Source organism: Akebia trifoliata, chromosome 4 (genome assembly GCF_017979445.1).
Source record: "Akebia trifoliata isolate Shusen 1 chromosome 4, ASM1797944v1, whole genome shotgun sequence".
Taxonomy (NCBI): domain Eukaryota; kingdom Viridiplantae; phylum Streptophyta; class Magnoliopsida; order Ranunculales; family Lardizabalaceae; genus Akebia; species Akebia trifoliata.
This window is the reverse complement of record NC_141378.1, coordinates 9,130,048-9,152,491: the sequence shown is the minus strand read 5'-3', so window position 1 is coordinate 9,152,491 and position 22,444 is coordinate 9,130,048. Positions and strand designations below refer to the sequence as shown.

Below are 22,444 nucleotides of genomic sequence, written 5' to 3'. Positions count from 1 at the left end.
TCTTTTTTCATTTTCTTATTTTATTTATTATTTTTTCAATGTTGAAGACTATATAGGATTTCGGTAATTCTAACTTGGATGCCATAGCATAATGATTAACAATGACGAAGGCCATGGTTTTAAGACCACCCTTTGACCTTGAAATATGTTGGCTTTGATTCTTTTGATCAGATGAAATCTCCATTTTCTCTTCTCCAACAATCTCCTTCATCGTTTCCTCTGCAACTATCTATTTACCCACAACACTCGGGACTCACAACTCACAAGAGTCTGTTATGACTTCCAAGTGAGAGTAAAGAACTACTGACCTAAAGGCGCCCCAAGTATTACCTTGGGCACTCCACCCATGACTAAATTTATTTGTCTTATATGGGTTAAAAATGAACGATTCACGGCTAAGCATTTTTCACTTGAACGAGAAGATGTCGATCAATTATCACCTACCCAAAATCCGAATCCGACTTTAAAGCGGGAAGTCTGTTTCAAAATTTGAAGAAATCCTCCTCGTTACAAAACACGTGCGGTTTTGAATTTGTTTCAAATTTAAAATTTGAATACTTCATTGAAAATACCACGTGTAATTCAATGGAGAGGATTTCTTCAAAATTTTGAAACGAGCTACCTACTTCAAATTTTTTTCTTGCACGTGCTGCATCGACCTCGGGAAGAGTTAAAGTAATACAAACCACATCGGCATGCACTTTTTTTTTTTCTTCCAATTTGTTAATTAATTTGTTGGGGTCAGAATATTCCAGAAAGAAAAAAACACATCCCAACAAAAAAATATTTGAATATTATGTGAAATAAATAAAAATAGCCATCATCGATAGTTCGTAAAGATTCCCCCTACCTACCCCTATCGACAACAAAGAAGTCGAAGTGTTATTTACATATCCTCTCCAAAAGTAACAGAGGAAGAGTGACCTCAATGCTGCAGTAAACACAGTGGGGACACACGGGTACATTGCCGTAGTGGTGCGCACATGCCGTCATTTGTATTTTTCTTTTCTTTGAGATGTAAGTGTTTAAACACACCTATGGACATGTATGCCCAATCACATCAACGTGGCCCTCCTAAGATCACTCTAGCACAGCTCTTTTTATTTTGACAACAACTTTTTTGTTTCACCCAATTATTATTACTAAAAAGATAAAGGGTAGCGTTGAATGGCCAACAGTTGGGCAAACACATTTTTCAAAATATGGGTTAGAGGTCTTGGAATGAGCTAATTTTTGGTGAGGATGATCTCTATGGTGAGAAGATCATCATCACCAAAAATCAGTCCATTCCAAAACTTCGAACCCCATCAAAAATGATTTATAAAAAATGGACGATTCACGATTTTTCAACTTGTAAACTGGGGTTAGAAGTTTTGGAATCAGCTGATTTTTGGTGAGGATGATCTCCTCACCGTAGAGATCATCCTCACCAAAAATCAGCCCATTCTAAGACCTCTAACCCATGTTTTGAAAAAGTGTTTGCCAAACTGTTGGCCATTGAACGGGACCAAAGATAAAATATACAAATCATGATGGGTTTCTTATGTCTTTTTAATAATTATATAAATCTATACAAAATTTAATGTTTTGAGCATTAAATTTTTTATATCAAAAAGTAAATCATTATGATATAATCTTGTTGGTCTTTTTTTTTTTTTTTTTTTAAAGGGTAATCAGGAGTGAAGGAAAAGAAAAAGGGGGGAATCTAGCACAACTTTCATTCTTTCATTACATAGATCGTAGTGTTGGATATTTTTGTAATCAATTCGACATTATAATACGTATATTGTGTTTTGTCAAAAATGCGAGTGAATAGCACATTTTACTTCATTTTTTTTCCAAACCTTATCATTTGGATCTAAGAATGGAGATTGAGAAAACTTTCTCTTGCTCAATCGATGCCTCTCTCCCCTCGCAAACCTAGGTATTTCTCTACAAAATCATATTTGAGGATGTTAAATTGGATTAGATTGATATTAGGTGAAATTGTAATCCGATCATACAAGAATGATTTCAGATTGGTAATGGATTGATATTGATCCATTGTCAATCCTAGGTGAAATGATCAAATTGGCTCTAATAAAAAGATTCACGCCCGCTTAAAAAAAATATTCAGTAGAAAATTATAAAAAATAATAATAATAATAATCATTATATCATACGTTCGGTATGTTCCTATTGAATTTGACACAATAAGCTCCCTATCGAATTGTTGGGACTTTGTAATAACCTCTAGATCACTAGTTAATCATCTACAACCTGCTTTATAAGTTCTAAGGGTATTTATTCTTATATCACAAAATACTCATTGAAAGCTCCTTAGATGCATATGATAATAAGAAGAAGAATGAGAGAGAATAAAAAGAAGAAGAGCGAATAAAGGTCGACAGGGTTGATGGATGCAAAAAGTAAACGACTAAGATTAGATTGGGATAGTGGATTTTTTGAGACTAGAGGAAGTTTAAGTAGTGGGTGCATAGAGCACAAATGGTGAATGCAAGTAGAATGCATCTTAATTGACGATTCAAGAATAATCATTGAGTGATTTAAAAAATCATCACTTTTTTTCTTAATAATTGATGGTTTTTTCAATTGATTGCGGAATATTCTCAAAATATCAACGATTTTTTATTCTCTAATTGAAATTTTCTATTTTTGGTGAAACTTTTCGAAGTGGTATGAAATTACAAAATTGACCCTTTTGAATAAGTGCTAAATCTGAATTTCGTTATTATGGTGCAACTGTTGTTGTTCATAGAGTGGATATTGTTATCTTGTTAACCAAACACTGAACATTATGTTGGATGAAAATATCTCAAGCTGGGTGGAAAAAAAAGAAAAGATTTTTGTCCTTTACCCATATCAATCTAACTAGGGTTAGTTTGTTGGGTTGAGTAACTGAAGTAGAGTTAAATAATGTAATTTTAAGCCTTGATTCGGCGTGGACCACCTCTCATATGTGGATATATGCTTTTTTGCAACGAATGATGATGAATTGGCCTCACGCAATATATTTACTGGGGTTTCTTGCAATATCTTAAAAGGCAAATTAAGGATGTACCCCTCTTGATTTAGGGTAATTACTGTTCACACTTGGAACGTATTATTATTATTATCTTACTTTTTTTTACTTTTTAAGGTTTTTTATTTTGATTTGATAAGAACGTATCGTCATCACAATGAGTGTCAATCGATTGTTCCTAAGGCACTTAGAACCATCACCATTATATTTTTTTCTGTTCTAGGGTTGATTTACAAATAATTAGAATCAGAATTACTAAAAACACGAGTGCCCATTGATTATAGTTCTCAAGAATTGAATGTGAAATAAAGTAGTATTTCAAATTATTATACAATCTCTTTTTTTTTTTTTCTTAAAGTAAACATATTATCTACAAAATTATTGACTTAGTTATACTTTGTCGTTAATGATTTTTCAAAAATAAAAAAATTATCTTCTTTAAAAATAATAAATTCTTAGAAGAGATAGCTTATTTTAAGGTCCTATCCATAGTTTATATGGACTATTGAAGTATTTTATATAACATGCATTAATTTTGAATAGAAGAATACCTTAAATCACCTATAATATATAAAAGAAACGATAAAATAAATCGATTCCAATTCCTATAAGTTCAGTTCCATTTTAGACTTGATTCCAAACGATTCCAATTAAAAGGGAATCGGAACCGGGGTTTTCAGTTCTAATTCCAGTTCAATTTCGATTAAATGAGTACCCATTCACACCCAAGTCAACAAATGTTGACACTTTGAAAAAAGTGAAAAATTGCACATGTAATCCAATAGGTGTCTTGAAATTTATTAAAAACTAGAAGATGTCATGTGCAAAGGCACATGTTTCAAAAGGATTTATTTGTAATTTAGAATATTGATTAAGATTTTTTTTTTTTTTAAATTACATTGTAAAAGGGATATTTTGTGATTTTAAAATTTTATTTGTTTAATAAGATTTACTTGAATATCATCAGGTTGCACTACAAGAGTGCCAAGCCGGTGAAAAACAAGAACAAAATCTGTGACAAATAGGAGGCATTCTGAATGCGTACATTAGTAAACCTATAATCCAAACAGAAATTAGAGTTTCTTTCTAGAGAAGTATAGATTTATTGATGGTGGAACATGAACTAAAAACATCACTCATCACCACCAATACATTGTAGGATTCATAGAGAACAAAAAATAAAAAAAAATAGAAAAAAAAGAAAAGAAAAAATACTAGCTACTCGGCATCCCTTAAAATATTATCCTATATGAACGCAAAATCCGCAAAGAACAAGTCAGTTACACTCCTTAAAAAGCTTGGACCAAAGAACACATAAAAGACTTGATACCTAACAAATTGTATGAAGGTGACAAGTCTTCACATACTACGTGATTAACTGTCAAGTTCTTAGCAGGGTAGGCTCGATACAAGTTGAGGCCTAAGGTGAAAACTCTAAATGAGGCCTTTTTTATATTAAATATATTAATATAGATAATATATATTAATTATCCATATTATGAAAACAATGGGGATTTCCTAGTTTTCTTTTGTTAAAATTTTCTTTTATTTCCTTATGATGTTAGGAGATTCTCTTGAAAGTTGTTCATTACCTATTGTCTTACAAAAACTTAATTGAAGTATGATTTATCAATGACACTTGGCTCCAATGGAGGCAAATCAAATTTGCATAATTAAAGGAGGCTAGTTTTCTTACAAAATGAGGCTTCTCTTGGAAAACAAGATTGGAAAATTTGCATAAGTTTGTATCCCAGAAAGTTTAGAAGGAATGAGCATAAAAGATTGACAACCTCATTCAAGACTTAAGATTGCTCATTGAGCTTTCATTAGGTTTTTTTTTTTTTTCCACACCAACATAAACAAAGGTAATCATCAACAAGATTTAAGGTAATTCCTCATCACCGCTATGCGATTCTAGAATAACATAACATTTCCCATCATCTGTGATTCTAGTTCCTTCTCCCTCATAAGGCCCATAAGCCCAACAACAAACAAGAAAATGGAGAAAATTAACCAAACTCAAGACAAAAAGTAACCAATAATAGTAATCATAATGACCCTTGTTCGGGTTACCTGAAACCCAACTCTCCGTTCCCCCTTTTTTTGTAAGATCGTTTACAATTGCTATTATTGCACTCCCTACCAAGTTCCCAATAGCCATTCCTAGTGAACCTAGAGCCATTCCAATGCTGGACATGTTCTTAGGGAGCTGAGAGTAAATAAATTCGATCTGCCCAATTGCATAAAAAGCCTCGGCTAAGCCAACCAAGCAAGGTTGTGGAACCAACCACATAACTGACATGTTCATCATGGCCTGTGGATTATCCGAGAACCCTTGTTGAATTGCGGTTCTTCGTCGAACACTCTCCACAAATGCACCCAACACCATGGCCATGCACGATAATAGTAATCCAACACCCATACGTTGCATAAGGCTAAGCCCATTTGGTCGTCCGGTGAGCTTTGCAAGTTGGGGGACGATAATTGGATCATATATGGCAACCCACACCAACAATGTGACAAGTGTGAACAAACCGAAGGATCCTGCTGGAATTTCGAAGTTAGAGGTGATGTGTCTGTTCATGGTGTTTGCTTGTAGTAATCCAAAAGAGGGTAGGCTAATGGTTACTGCAACCATGATGCTTGTGGACCATATGGGCAAGATTCTCACCAAGGATTTGAACTCTTCAACTTGATCCACTGAGCAGAGGTTCCATGGTCCTGAAGTTGATCCATCAATGCCTTCCTCATGATCTCTAATGATGCAAGCTTTGTTTAGGCACCTATATGAACAAATCAGTTGATTTAACAATAAATTAACCATCCTCCCAAAGAGAATCAGCAAGATTGATCCAGTCCATTGGAACCTACTTATCAAAAAAAATTAGGGGACCCTCTTTGGGCTAGACAACTTATAATTAGTTTCCATGTGCAAGGAAAAAAAATATCGAGAATTTATGAAAAAATAAAAAATAAATCTCATCATACAAGAGTTTGTGACCAACATTCTGATAGACTTTTATCATCGTAAATAAATAAATATCAAGAATAATGTGGATAATATAATAACAGAGCAGCTACAACTATAGAGTGGAACAACGTAATGTAAACATGAGGGGGTACACCCCCTAAAGAATACATCATGCAAACATTAGGTAAAGTAAGAAAATCTCCAAAAAACTATTTTCTGACATCTAAAGGAAAAGACTAACGAATCAAATTTGTCGGAAACTTTCGTGGTTGATGCATATTTGGCCAAAGAATCCACTACCATATTTCGCTACCCTATATATATATGGTTAGGATCCCTTGACTCATGAAGAATGACTCAAGAAAAAAACACTATCCCAACCATTTAAACACAAAATCCAATGGTATCCTCAGGATAAATATCTCCGAGATATGTGTTATCAAGATATGCATAAATCTCAACTGTTGGATTTTGTATCTAAATGGCTGGGATCATGTGTTTTCTCATGAGTCACCAGAACCAAACTCATATATATATATATATATATGTTTGAATTTTAAACCTGATTGTAAGCTAAGCCCTCATCCATTCTTGACTCTTAAGAAAAATAAAAGTTTATAAAATAATATGTAAATATTTTGTATACTATAATGAGCATACCAAGCTGATCTAATTTGTTGGGCCTCTAGGCCCCAATCAAGTTTCTTGTGTTCTCTTAAATTGTTTTCGTGGGAATATGTGTCTCTTAGAGAGTTGAGGGAACTCTGAAAACTCATTGGGGGCATAAGAGCATCGACGGGTACCGGCCATACCAAGGACGTGGTCACCCACCATAATTAATATTGAAAGTTAGTATATACTTAACTATAAGGACAACAATGGAGGCATGATACCTTAGTCTGTCGGTTGGTGCTAGGAGTTCGAAGTCATGACTGCCATGGTACCTTCCAATTGAGTTCTTTGGTGGGAAAGAGAGATTTCTGTTTTTCAAGGACACCACCACAACTTGAGCAAATCTAATAAACAAGCTTTTGCCAGCCTTTACTTTTATGTATAAAGGAGAGCCCAACCAGAAGAACAGAGCAGAGAAGAACATTAGAATGGCAGAAACTCCAAACCCAAGTTTCCATCCCATGTGATCTTGTATATATACAACCACAGTAATTGCCAACGTGATCGAAACTCCACTGAAGAGATAATACAAACTGAAGTAGCTATTTAAGACCCTCTCATTTTTAATATTATCTTTTTTATTCAATTGATCTGCACCAAAGGCTAAGGAACATGGTCGAATGCAGCCACATCCAATGGACATGACTCCGAAGGCCAAAAATAGGATACCAAGTTGGGCAGGTGTCGCAGATTCACAACTCTGGGAAGATGGGCTGCAAGGGGAAGGCTTCAATTGTGGAACCATTGTTGTCAACCATAGTAGTATCATCCCCTAGGACAAGAAAATTTAATGAAATTTGCTGTTATAAACCATCAGATTCATTTGATGTGGCATCATTGCGACGTTGGGATTATGATGTCAATGATGATTATTGTGGTGATGGTCAAGGTCAGCTATTATGCTAAACTTCCAAACGAAACTTGTATAACGTAGGGTATGTATAATTTCCTAGATTTTTTTGTAAGTAAATTTATTTCACAAGACAATGGTTCCATAATTGATTCATTATTTAATTCAAAAGTCTTGTGCTAAATATAAAGATTCAAGAAAAAAAAAATTACTTACAAGAAAAGTAGCAATGGATCCCATACCAATTACTCGGAATCGACCCAAGTAAGAATCCGATATAAAGGCCCCTAGAACAGGCATGAAATTAGATGCAGCCGACCACAGTAATAAAATGTTTGTTCCTGTCGCATTATCCATGTTATACCCACTCATTAAGTATAAGATCATATTTGGTTGAAGCCCATAGGATGCGACATTTTCAAATGCTTGGTTTCCTGTTCAACATTTTGAAAAATCCCACAATAAATGGATAACTTCATGCAAAATTATTTACATGATGTACTGTGATGAAGATCTATGCATGTCTGAAAGTTGACATCTATGGTCACACATACCATTAGGCCCACATGGAGACGATTTCATAGCTAATTTTTGTAATGTGTGTCTGTGTCATTTAATGAATCTTGACATGTAAGTTAAGATTCATAGTACATCGGTCCCGTGAGATGGGTTGGGTCGACCACTAAGAGTCTTACAAACAGTTTTGTTTGATAACAGAAAAAATAATCACCTATGATGAAAGGCTTGATGTGTGTCAACTGTCATGATGTATGATGAAAGGCATGGTGTGTATGTTAGGGAACTGTGATCATTTGATGAAAGACATGGTGTATGTGTCATCATGTATGATTAAAGGCATGTGTGTTATGTGTGCGTGTGCTAGGGAACAACTGTGATCACCCAAAATAAAAAAAATTCGAAAAAACAAATTTTTTTTAACTTGATCCCAGGTTTTGCAAATGGAAGGCTACCAAACTTCCACGTAACTCTCAAAATTAAAACTGAAATTAAACGGTAAAAATAATTCTCTTTTGGGATTTTTTTTTTTTTTTAATTTCATAGAATTTATCCACTACAACCCTGAAGTATTGGATGTTTTTGTAAACCACAAGTTGAGTGCAAGGACCCTTAGTGAGGGTGAAATCCTTACTAACTTAGGAAGGCTAGTCGGACTCTAGGTTTTAAACCTGATGACACTCCAACCGTCTTCCATGAGTAGGGTTGTAAATGGGTCGAGCTTGGGTAAGGACCCGTTTGGGTTTCGGTCCGGAAAGTGCCAGGTCATTTATTTAGAATGTTGGGCTCAAGCTGGGAGTTTGGTCTATCCCCTACTCCTAAACCTTTTATATATAACAAAGAAAAAACTAAGGGTGTCAATGGATAGCCGAAATCCGAATTCGAAAAATCGGATATTATCCAAAATTTTCGGATTCGGATTCGGATGTCATTTAAACATTCGAATGAGTTTCGGATACGAATTCGGATATTGCGATATCCGAATTCGATAATATCCGCTCCGATAACAATACACATATTATGTATTGATGTTTTACAACAAAACTTTATATATGTAAATATATAGTGTTAAGTATTACTGTCATACAACAAAACTAAATTTCAACACTTTATCTTCTCAAACCCGCCAGCACCAAAACACTGACGGTAATGGAGGTTTCCGTTTCGATCGAAAACGAGGGCATTATTCCGGCCGGAAATGAGGGCATTACTCCGGCCGAAAACTCTCTCTCTCTCTCCCTCCGATCTGAACCAATCGGAGTAATTTTTTGAAGGAAATACGTGGGTTTCAACTTTCAACTGTGCGAACTCCAACACATCTACTCCGGCCGGCGAGCATCCAGGTACATATTCTCTCTCTCTCTCTCTCTCTCTCTCTCTCTCTCTCTCTCTCTCTCTCCGACCTGAACCCGTCGAAGTAATTTTTCAGATGTAATCTATGATTTTTGACTGTGCGAACTCCGATCGGATCGGATATTATCGGATATCCAATATATTTTACGGATTCGAATTCGAATGTTTAATAAGGATATCCGATCGGATTCGAATTTGAATTCGGATAATAGTATATTTTTTCGGATTCGAATTCGGATATAGCAATATCCGATCGGATACCTATCCGTTGACAGCCCTGGAAAAAACCCCAAGCCATAAATTGGTTCTAATGCAAGTGGGCCGGACTAGGAGTGAGGTCAGGCTAGGGAATAATGCATTTTTCTTCTGCACTGTTTGGCCCAACCAGGCTTGGTTTTGTTTTTGAGGCCCAAAAAAAAAAGCACTCTTTAACAAAACCCCTGAATTTACACACACATACACCCCCCACCACACACCCAAAACTAATTGTATATATATATAATAAGTCCGATTCAACCTGTTCATCCAAACCCAACTTGTCCTTGAGGCTTGAAGGTAAAAAGAGAGAGAATCTGAAGGTAAAGATGAGGGCAAATTTTTTTTACTCTATGGGGTTGAAGTAGATGGGTTCCTAGGGAAAATCAGGGGATTTTATTTTTAATTTTTGCATGACTGAAGAAGAGAGTATTTCAGTCATTTTTAGTTAGTCTCTCATGGAAGAGCCAAGTCAAAGGGCATGACTCACTTTGAAAACCACGGGGGTATTACTAATTTTCATCAAAATGAGAGGGAGAGAGAGAAAGTAATTTGTCATGTATGAATGAAATACGTACGTATGTAACTATGTATGTAGTGATGCTTAAAGACATGGTTTTAGCCATAAAAATAAAAAAGAATCAGAGAATTAACCGAGAATTTTACATAGATCACTAATCAGTACTTATATTTACTTGTATTTATGAATATATGTATGTATGTATGTATTAGTGGAATGGGATCACCTATGATGAAAGGCATGGTTCTAAGACCACCCTTTGGCCTTGAAATCTGTTGGCTTTGTTTCTTTTGATTAAAGCAAATCTCCGTTCTCTCTTCCCTAACAATCTGCTCCATCATCACCTCTGCAACTACCTATTTCCCAACACACTCGCATTCACAAGAGACGGTTATGATTTCTTCTGTCTAAGTGAGAGTAATAAAGACCTAGTCTGCTATTTATCTTTAAAGGAGTCACGTTTCTGGACTGACGTTGTAGGCATTAAAGCCTGAACTAACAGGATTTTCAATTTTTCACGGATGGATTATCTGTGATATAAGAAGACTCGATCAATTAACTCATTAGCCTTAAATGACTAAAATCACCAATCAAAGATTACGTAGGACATGAGAAGACTTAAACAAGACACGTGGAAGCTGTTGAACAATGGTTTTAAGAGTCGTGCTGGGTGACAAAATGATGTGGTGTCACATTACGATAGATGCTTTTCCACAAGATACCACTAAAAAAGCATCTACGGTTATATGTTTTGAAAAGACAAATAATAGATCCATCATACTTACTCTCCTATCTACCAGACCACTGAACTCAAGTCCAAGTGCATTTACTCACTCTCACCTAAAATAGAAAGAAAAAACGCTTTTAGAGTGCTGACTTTTGAACTCAATCTGACAAGTGGACTCAAAAACTCATCCACGTGGCATGTTCAAAGAATTGATGATCCTATCCCTCGGGATACACAACCGACTTGTTATATGCAGTTGTGTATCCCAAGAGTACAATTGTGTATCCCGAGCAAAAGAATCTATGAGTTTTGTGCATGACACGTGAGGGAGTTTTTGAGTCTGACTGGAAGGCTGAATTCAAAAATCATTAGTCAACTTTTTATATCTTCATCTTTTCAATTTGTTAAAAATAATAATTAATTTTTTCACAATTTTTACTGACAAGATTAGCTCTTATTTGCAATCTTATAAATTAGAAAGAAGAATATAAAACTAAGAGAATTGTTATTGGCACCCTAACTTTTACTTATTACATCCCAATTAAAAATAAAAAAAACTAGTGAATGATTGAGCATATGTAAAAGTTGGGGTGCCAATAAAAGTTCTCTGTCTTGTTTTTTCTTCTTAGATCTCAATTATTTGGGTTTAGGATTTTATATGAGTCCATCTATAATTGTTAACAACTACTGAACTTGTTTGAATAAGTATTATAATATTTTGTAATGTTAGAGATTATCATTTGAGCCAACCTTTCTAATGTTTGAAGAGTGCATTCTAATCATTAATGATAATGGGGATGTGCAACCCTGAGGGGTGGGCTCAATGGTAATTTCAAATCGATAAATTATTAATGCCCGTAGGTCGTGAGTTCAATACCCAGTATGGACATTAATTCCTCAGGACCCACCCACGAGGGTGCACCCTAACTTAACTAGTGCGTGTAATGTGCAGGCGTTGCACATGCCCTAAGACTAGTCCTTAGACAATACCATGGTGTCCGCAATATACAAGGATACCCTTTTATCAAAATGAAAAATTGGAATGTGATAAATACTTTAAGAAATTGGAGTGTAATAAATAAAAATTGGGGCGCTAATTTCTTTTCTCTAAAATAAAAATATTTTTTATTCAAAAGACAAAATGTCCAAATCATGATAGGTTTCTTTTCCTATTTTAATACAAAGAAAAAAAAATATAAAAAAACATGATGTTTTTTGAGCATTACATTTTTATTTTTATTTTTTTAATATCAACAAGTAAAATCAGGTAAGATATAATCTTATTGCCCCCTTTTGTGTTGTTCTAGTCTCCAATTACAGAGTAAAAAATAAAATAATAATAAATATATATAAAGGAAAAAAGTTTAGGGAATATAGCCTGACTTCATGCATGATTTCACTGAATAGATAGTAGTGTTCATTGTCTTGGATATTTTTGTGGCCAATTCAACATTATATTAATCATATTGTGTTTATCAAAATGCAAGTGGATGATGCATTTTTTTAAACCATTTTTTCCCTATCTCAACCATTTGGTAGGTCTGACTTGGTTTTGTTTTTGACGTCTAAATAATTTGACCTATGTATCACCCATGCCATCGACATGTTTTTTTCTAAGCAAAGGTATTTATATTAAATTGAACTGTCGCTGTTGATGACTCATGTTGAAATGTTGAGATCAACGATTGTAACAAGATAATCTTCGATCTTGACAATTTAAATATTTATCTCAATGATTCATATTCAAATGTCAAGATGATTGATTTATAATCTTTGATGCTAGTTACTTGTTAGAAGGTCTATCGAAATGATTTGAATTGTCAACCTAGATAATTTGAATCATACATCTCATGATTTGAAATGGGTCGGCACTCAAAAGGCATTAAGAAAGATATTGTTTACTAAATGGATCATCAAGTTATTCTAGAAAAATTAGGGGTATTAAAATAAATCGAACCTAGATTGCCAAGCCATTTGTTTAAGAAGGTTTTCTCAAATTTCATTAGCGAGCACCACAAGAGTGCCTAGCGAGTGAAAAACAAAATATGTGACAAACTGTCTTTCCCCCAGTAGGAGGCATTTTGAATGTGTATATTGATAAACCTAAAAACAAATCAATTTCTTTAGAAATTCTAGTATTTTAATAACTCAATAGATTGTCCAGTATTTTAAATGTAATTATAAAAGCAACCTACGAATTAATAATGGCAACCCTCACTATATCTTATTTATTTTTTTGTTTTATATGAGTTAAAAGTTTTAGAATGAGTTGATTTTGATGAAGATGGTCTCTTTAATGAGGAGATCATCCTCACCAAAAATCAGCCAATTCCAAAACTTCTAACCCTATCAAAATTAGTTTACAAAAAAAATAGACGATTTAAGATTTGGTTAGAAATTTCATAATTAGCTGATTTTTTGTGAGGATGATCTCCTCATCATAGAGATCATCCTCATCAAAAATCAACTCATTCCAAAAATTTAAAGTTATATAAGACAAAAAAAAAAAATTATTATAATTTAGATTGTCCTTATTAATTCGTGGGATGCTTTTATAATTGTCTATTAAAGGAAGCTATTAAAACATTGGACAATCAAGCATTTTAACTATGGATAATGCTGAAGTAACATTAAAATGTATATCAATTATACATTTTGATGTGGCGATACATACATAAACATAAATACTTTTCATCAAGATACGATTGAAAAATATTTTGTTATGTGTGCACCACCACATCAGAATGTCAAATCAATATCTTAATGTTACTCCATCGTGACTCTTTAACCACTTCCAAGACATTTTTGGTAGAGCAATAAATGTTTGACCGTCTAATGACTTAATTTGTTTTTGATAATTTTGAAAAATATTTTTTAAAATATTAAAATATTTATCCCTCTTTCAGTGATTTTCCCTAATTAAAATTTTGTTGGGATGTATGAAGAAATAGAGCCATGCATGTATTGGTCGAATGAGATCACCAATGTATGATGAAAGGCATGCTTCTAAGACCACGCTTTGGCCTTAAATTTGTTGGTTTTATTTCTTTTGATTAAAGCAAACCCTCATTCTCTCTTCCCCAACAATCTATTTCCCAACACACTCGCATTAAGAAGAAGCCATTATGATTTCTGAGTGAGAGTAAAGACCTAGTAAGCAATTTACAGAACTCCTTTTCTGGGCTGACGTTGCAGGCACTGACATGATTTTCAGTTTTTGTTTAACGGGGGAATTATCTGCTGACCTAATCAGGATTCGATTAATTATCAATTCATTAGCCTTTAAATGACCCAATCGACTCTCCTGACATGACAAATTCAAGAGTTGCAGTTCTGTACGTCTCAAGATACATAACTACACTTTCTTATAAAAATGTGTATCCTGAGATGTACAGATTTGTGGCTCCCGAACTTGTCACGTTAGAAGAGTCGATTGAGTGTGCCAAGTGGGATGGTTAGATTATCACAACTCATTTCTCTATCTTTATTTTTTTAACTTTGGTATATAAAAAGAAAAAGAGTCTTGATATTCTAATCAGAAAGTCATCTGAATTGCACAAAACCATAGACCTATTTTCTTGGGATACACAATTGAAAATACCCATAAAACATGTGTAGATGTGTATCCCAAAGAAACATATCTATGGAATTGTTTGTGCCACGTCTATTGAGTATTGACCAAGTGAAGACTTTCTAGTTTGACTATCAATATTCAAAAACAAAAAAAATCATATTCACAAAAATATTAGTTTTAAATGACAAGATTAGCTCTTATTTACAATCTTATAAATTAGAAAAGAAGAATTATAATAGTATAAGAGAGTTGTTATTGGCACTCCAACTTTTACTTATTACACCCTAACTAGAAATAAAAAAAACAAATGAGTTATTAAGAATAAGTAAGTTGGGGTGCCAATAGAAACTCTCTTTCTCTCTCTTTTTTCTTCTACTTTTGGTTAGATTTCAATTTTTTTGGTTTAGGATTTTATACGAACCTAATTGTAATTGTAAGCAACTATTGACATTGTTTGAGTAAGTGTGGTAATCTTGACATTATAATGTGTCAAACCTTTGTCATGTTTGAAGAGTGTGTTTTTATCATTAATTGGCATGTGATAAATAATTTTAAGGGAAAATTATATAAAAAAAACCTTTAAAAAAATTATTATAAAAAAGTAACATTTTTTCTAATTATCAAAATGAATCCAAATCAGTATTTGAAATGCCGATTTTTTTTTTTTTAAATTCAAATTTCAGATTCATTTTTTTTAATAATAAAAAAAGATAAATGCTAAATGGACGCTATTTTTGACGCACGCCCTATGACATGTTGACTCACAACCCAGCAAATGTTTGACATGTAACACAATGACATCATCAATTGATTATCACATATTTATTTTTTTAGATTTCAAATCTTAAAAAGGATTGTTGGGCCCACATTGATTATCACATTGACAATCTAATAACACAACTTTTTAGATTTCATGAAAATATTTATATTCAAAAATAAGAAATAAAAAAAAAAAAATTATTTTTCAAACTTGATCCAAGGTGTTGAAAATGGACAACCACTGAGCACTCAAATTTAAAAATAAAATTCAACGATGAAAAATAATAATTCTTTTTAAAATTCATATAATTTTGTTCTCTATAACTCAATTACATCAAATCATGTTTTTGAATGTCACAAGATGATCATATCAGAAAATTTGTTTTTTTCTTTATTTTCTATATGGGCAAGAGAGAGAAAGGGGCGTTGGCCAAAAACAACAGCAATTTAACATCACTCAAAAAGAGCAAACTTTATTATGATTTATCGTTTTATCAAAGCAAGTATACTGACCCCTTTAATTGTTGAGGGCACGTCATGAAAGATCTTGTAGAAGCCTTTAAATATTTTAAATTGAAGTCAACATTATTATTTGGCTTATAATAAAACACGTGGTGTTTAGAATTGGTTGCGATGGAGAGTAATGGAGTGGGTTCTCTTTCGGGTTAGGCTGGAGAGCAAAGAAGAAAGATTTTTGCGTTTCGATTGGGGGGTTAGGTGGTCTTGAGGAGGTGTTTGTAATATTGAAAGAGGTTTTTTTGAAATTTATGACCCCCACCAAACTCCACGTTATCAGAGTACGATTTTGTTGACCAACTATGATCGCTCAATCCTATTAGAGGATTTTGTGGCATTCTTTATTGAGCACGCCTTTTTTTTTATTTTTATTAAAGGACTCAAACTATTAACTAATTACACAGAACTCCAACATAACTCAAAACACAGTGATTTTGAATTGAAATATCAAGATTTCAATATGAAATGGGAAACACTTTCCTTATTAACATAGTAAGATTTAATGCTCACTAAGGGTCATTTGGCTAAAATGGATTACCACATCAACAGTCCAACACCACATCCCTCTAAGCTTCATCAAAAAACTAATAATAATAAAATTGTTTTGACCCGTTTGTATCAAAATTTCTCATAACTCCCAAACTTAAAATTAATATTCAAAGGTGAAAAATGATTTTTTATTTCAGAAATTTTATTTTTTTCAAAATCCATAGAATTTTGTCCTTTACAACAATAGAGAATCAAATCATGATTTTGGGAGTTATGAGGAATTTTGATACACACGGTGATTTTCAAAATCTTAGATTAAGCTCAAAACAATTATTAATATTATTATGAGTTTTTGGATGAAGCTTAGAGGACTGTGGTGTTGGACTGTTGATGTGGTAATCCATTTAGCCAACCCTTAGTAAGCATTATAAAGGACAAAATTCTATGAATTTTGAAAAAAAAGAAATTTTCTAAAATAAAAAATCATTTTTCACCTTTGAATTTCAATTTTAAGTTTGAGAGTTATGAGAAATTTTGATACACCCGGTGATTTTCAAAACCTTAGATCAAGCTTAAAACAATTTATTATTATTAATATTATTATTATGAGTTTTTGGATGAGGCTTAGAGGGCTATGGTGTTGGACTGCTGATGTGGTAATCCATTTTAGCCAAACAACCCTTAATAAACATTAAATCTTACTATGTTAATAAGGAAAGTGTTTCCCATTTCATATTGAAATCTTGATATTTCAATTCAAAATCACCGTGTTTTGAATTGTATTGGAATTCGATGTAATTAGTTAATAGTTGGAGTCCTTTAATAAAAATAAATAAAATGTGTGTTCAATAAAGAATCCCACAAAATCTTCAATAGGATTGAGCAGTTATAGTTGATCACCAAACCATGCATCAACAAAATCACACTCATGTTATCATGTTTGTTACCAACAAACCCTTGAGTAGGCATCCACATCATTAAATTCAAATTTATACAGTTAATTTGATACTCCCATGCCTTGCTATGGATTCTAAGGGGGCATCAATTTCTGACTTCCAAAAACAGAATTGAAGGGTTAAAAAGGATAAAATTTTAAGATTATTTTTTTTTAATTCAAAAAAAGAAAATAATTTTAACCATTGAATTTTTGTTTAAAATTTGCGAGATCATTGTCAACACTTACAATCAAGCTCAAATTTTAATTTTTTTTATAATTTGAATTTGACTTTTTTCTATGAAATTGACAAATCTACGTCATTGGATTGCTAATTTTATAATCCATGTGGACTTAGTAAGATTTGAAATCTCACTGAGTTGGTCATAGTAGCGTGATTCATAAAGTAAGGTTTGTTAACGAACTAATAAAGTAAAAATAAAATTGCACATAACTCATGAGAAATACGGCATCAAACACCTTTTAGAGAATTTCAAGAACAATTCGACTCGTGAAGATTTGACCTAGTCTTGTCTCTTTCTCAATCCAATTCATCATCTTTTGAACATTGGTTTGCCATGCAATCTTGTCTAGATGACTATCTTTTATCTCTAAAACGGTGTAGTGATGATCATGATTCTTGTTGATGATCAGATTCTTTAAGATCATTCACGATCCTAGTTATGAGATCAGATTGATTTCATTGTCAAGCTTAGTTATTGTAATCTCTAATGATGCCATTGCATTTTATCACTGCTTCTCCGAAAACACTTAGACATGGGTTAAATTTTTTGGAATATGCTGATTTTTTGAGAGAATGATCACCTCACCATAAAAATCATCCTCACAAAAAATCAGCCAATTTTAAAACTCATAACCCTAATTTATAAGTTGAACAATCATGGACAATTACTTTTTACCGTTAGTTTGTTTTAGAAATTTTGGAATGGGTGATTTTTGGTGAGGATGACCTCCTCACCATAGAGATTATCCTAAAAAAAATCTCAAAACTTTCCAAAAGTCTTTGCCCTTATAAGTCAAAACCTTGGTAGTTGAAGCCGACTCACATGTTACTTCTGGGGTGTTAGATTAGAGAAAATAAATAGAAAATGATGTAAAATAAAATAAATTATAATATTAAATCTACAAAATCAAACAAAGTTTGCGTGAGGTGCATACGCACACACACACTAAGACTTTTTAAACCAATGAAACCAAATCCCTTTTAGAACCTATAGCCCTCTTATGTATGTGAGCTTTACCTATATATCTCTCACACTTACTATACTACTATATAAGAGTTTCTATATAAAAGTTACACTCTTTAATTGTTTCTATCTAATATGGGAGTAAAATTTTACATTACAACTTACAAACAAACCACTTAACTCTTACACCTTTTACTTTTACTTTTACTTCCACAACTATTCAAACATTAGGATAAATTTCACATTAATCCAACACCAATTTAGTTATTAACCCCTAATTTCTTAAATTAGTTATGCTCAATTAAAAATTAAAATATACTATTCAAAATTACAAAGGTTCCATCCAAATTATTATCTCAATAATATAAAACATTATAATGCTGGTTAAAACAATTTCGATAATTTACAATTAGGACATTACTCGAGTATATATAAATACTTCCTTTTCCTCCACATTGAAACATTTTGAGCGGGAGACACAACCTTCACGTAATAAATCATAAAATGAATCTCAAATACTTACCTACTCATTAGTTTTTGCTAGCAATGAATCCTTCAAACTTCTTGACATCGCCTCTAATACTTTCATCGGTTCCCTTTAATAATGTTTCTGTGGAATTTTGGACATAGATAAAGAGCAAGCAAATTGAAGAGGTAAGTAATTCTATTTTTTGAGTTTGGAAGAAAGCATATTGTTGTTTATGTATTTAAAGTTTTTTGAATCATTGTTGCTTAGATCCGTGCATGCCCCAACAATGTTACGTTGACCTCTATGTAAACTCTGTTGCAAGTCGAGTGAGCGGACATTAACAAAGAATTTTTTTTAATAAATGAACTATCTAGTTAGAAAGGGATCTTTAGAAAGAAATCCCTATGTCATGGCTCAAGTGCTCAAGCTCAACTCAATCGATAAAACATCAATCATCCATCACACAAAAAAAATCATGCAATGTTTTACTAATTTCTAGATCCGGATAGGTATGATGGTCACAGTACCATTGAAACCATCTAGATGCTACCCCATTCATGTGAAAAGAGGCCAAGAGCGCAATCCTTGTTGTTGGTTGTACGATGATTGTGAAAAAAATTGCTCAGCGTTGTAAAAAGAAATTCCAATGGAATGTATCCATCAAAATGCATAAAAATCAAATATAATGTATATTATATTTTATATATACTTTTATCAAACTGAATGGGATCAGATTTGGATCTGGAACAGCATATATTACATTGGGTCTAATAAATTTCTTATCAGATAGATTAATACCGATTTAGTACCAACCAAATACGAAAATCCTAGGGACAATGTTATGGGTAAGGACTAAAGAATAGCACTTTCTGGATTGTAATCATATTTTGGAGGCAACGACTGCACTAATTGAAGTGGTAGAGAGATGGAAAATGATTTGTTGCAAAAGCGAACAGATTGAATGAAAAATCCAGCAAGTTATTTTTTATTATTTTGAATTAGACATGTTTTAATCCTTCATTATCTTAAAAAACTCCACCCATTTAAATTGCAAATTTTACCACTTTTATTCCCCAAATGAAATTGTATAACCCCTTAAAATTCAAATGTCATAGTACATGGCTCTGATATCAATTACATTAGTGTCCAACATGAGCCAGTTTTCGGATTCCACACAGCCGGGAGCAAGAACTTCCTACCATTCACTCCATGAGCATTGAAGCACCCCCCAGTACTCGGACTCATATGAATCTTACCAGCATACCCTGGAAATGCACCACTACCGAATATCCTCGGACAAGCAGACACGGCCTCAGCCGGATCAGTCTCGTATCCTTGGAAGAACCCTGTATTATAAGGGTTAGTCACAGTTCCAGCCAAGGCTGTAGCCAAGCCAATCACCATTGCATCGGCACCAACATTCCCATTCGGTGGTTGCAATGGTAATGACTGAGGCCCATAATCAGCCTTATGAAACGGCCATGCACATGTGCCAGGACACTCTGTCTCTGGGTTCCCCACAACCATGTATAAACTACGAAACGGACCCTCACCCACCGTGCCATGTCTCGAGCACTGACCCATACATGTGCCATCGACCGACACGTCCCTAGCCGTAAATATCACCGCTATCGTAGATGACACGCCCCCGGTAGCTTTTGCTACAAGAGTAGGGAAGAAGTCTTGGGTCAAAACTTTTCCTACCGAATATAATTTGTCTGTTTTCTGCCTAACGATACGTACCTGTATCCCCAGACTCCTCCGCATACTCCCATGGATTACGGATTGGTATTGCTCCACAATACTCCACCAAGTAGAAACCTGTGGATCCGTGATAGTGTTGTGATTTGCATTAAGCGAACGAATGAAATCACGAAGGATCATTTTTTGAGCACGCCCGAATCGTCCATACCAGAGGATGCCGAGGTTAAGTTGACCCTTTAATATGGGTCCCTTATGGTATTGGAAGATCGGGTCAGCACCGGGACGGTGAGCCCATGATCCAATAGGGAGGAGAAGAACAATAACAGATATAGTACTAATAACAATAAGGGGGTTTGGGTGAAGAGAAAGCCACGCCATCGTGTTTTTCTCTTGTCATTGTGTTTGTTGAGCCTCTATTTATACATAAGAGAGGTGGAAGGAGAACCATAAGAAGGGGTTAGCGTTTTTAGCGGTTACAGTTGGAAATTGAGTAGAAATAACGGATTCCAACACATAAATTTAAAAAAAAAAAAATTCAATATTATGACTCGGTCAATGATTACAGTAACGACCGTTATCTTCTTCAATAATGAATATTAGGTTTATAATGGATCATACATAGATTTCGAATGAAGTTAAAGTTGGGGTTTTAACTCTAAGCCATGATTTTCCCTTTTAATAATTATAGCCTTTCCTTTCTATTTAATTCCTTTTAATATTCTTCTATATCTATCATTGCAGTCACTAGATCTTCAGCATAACTACCTGGTACTCCTGATAGTCAGCCTATGACACTTAGAATTGGTGGCTTGGAAATTTTCTCTCCAGCTCAGAAAAATAATCCTACTTTCTCTACCTTAACCATGTTATTCCTTAAAAACCTTCAACAAATCAAGAACCAATCCAAATGCACAATATCAAAAGCTAAAATAATAAGGAATGTCTGTAAATTATCAAATATATGCCTATAAATTAGCATCTTAGGAAATCTAAATAAGAAAGACAAATGAAAAATGAGAACACTAGGAATACCCAAAAAACTATAACAAAACTGTGGAAAAACAATGCAATTGGACTCTATTTTTTAGTTTTTTTTAAAACGGCAGCATTTACATCAAGATGCCTACAAGATGGTATAGCTAAATAACAACAGAAACAAGAGATAGTCTTGGAATTAATAATAAAACGTTGAGCTCTAACAAAAGCCGAGACATGAAAAATAAAATGAAAGTTTAGTATGGGATTCGTGTTCGAATTTTGGGCATAACATTTGGATGAACACATCCCAACATTTTACCATTCATAATTTTTCATCTGTCAAGATGCCAAACGAAAATAAAATTACTATTGATTTATTCAGACTTGTAAGGGTAAAATGTATATTCCTACAAAGTCATGCACTTGTTCAGGAAAACTTACCAATGATGGGCACATGAAAATTTAAACAAGACACATGGAACTGACAAACATATTTTTCTTCCCACATGTTATTTCATTTAGTACGTTGGGGGATAGAATTTTTCAAAAATGGTTTTAAAAAAAACACCATATTCTTATTGTGGGAAATCCTACAAAAAAGTTAGAAATTTATTTGAAATGGATTCAATTAACTTTATTCGTCTCAAAATAGATGGATAGAAAGATTAATATCAATATAGTTCTTTATTATTTCAGTTTTCTCCAACCTCTTATTGAATTCATTGAATATGAATTACATTGCAGTGACATAAAATAATGAAAATGTCATAAAAATTATATGATAAATGAAATGTTTAAATATTGTGTGGAATAAAATATGAGTGAACTTTTCAATAATGCGAACTCATGTAATTTTCACCAAATCAAGAAGGGTATCTCAAATTACCCGCTTATGAAATTGGGTTTCTTCAATACCATGAGCCTTGA

The 22,444-nt window shown here is 33.4% G+C and overlaps 1 protein-coding gene and 1 pseudogene across 1 annotated transcript; both read right to left on the bottom strand.

The window, feature by feature from the left end:
• Window positions 1-4,816: 4,816 nt before the first annotated feature.
• On the bottom strand, window positions 4,817-10,674 carry LOC147403591 (protein NRT1/ PTR FAMILY 1.2-like). The gene is made up of 4 exons (XM_086439214.1): window positions 10,386-10,674; window positions 7,732-7,949; window positions 6,887-7,437; window positions 4,817-5,805 (listed from the first exon to the last, which is right to left on the bottom strand). Exons 1-4 carry the CDS (start codon window positions 10,498-10,500, stop codon window positions 4,905-4,907), a joined length of 1,785 nt encoding a protein of 594 aa, XP_086295340.1. The 5' UTR covers window positions 10,501-10,674; the 3' UTR covers window positions 4,817-4,904.
• A 9,203-nt stretch (window positions 10,675-19,877) lies between these two features.
• LOC147403590 (protein EXORDIUM-like 2 pseudogene) lies at window positions 19,878-20,940 on the bottom strand (annotated as a pseudogene).
• Window positions 20,941-22,444: the final 1,504 nt, after the last annotated feature.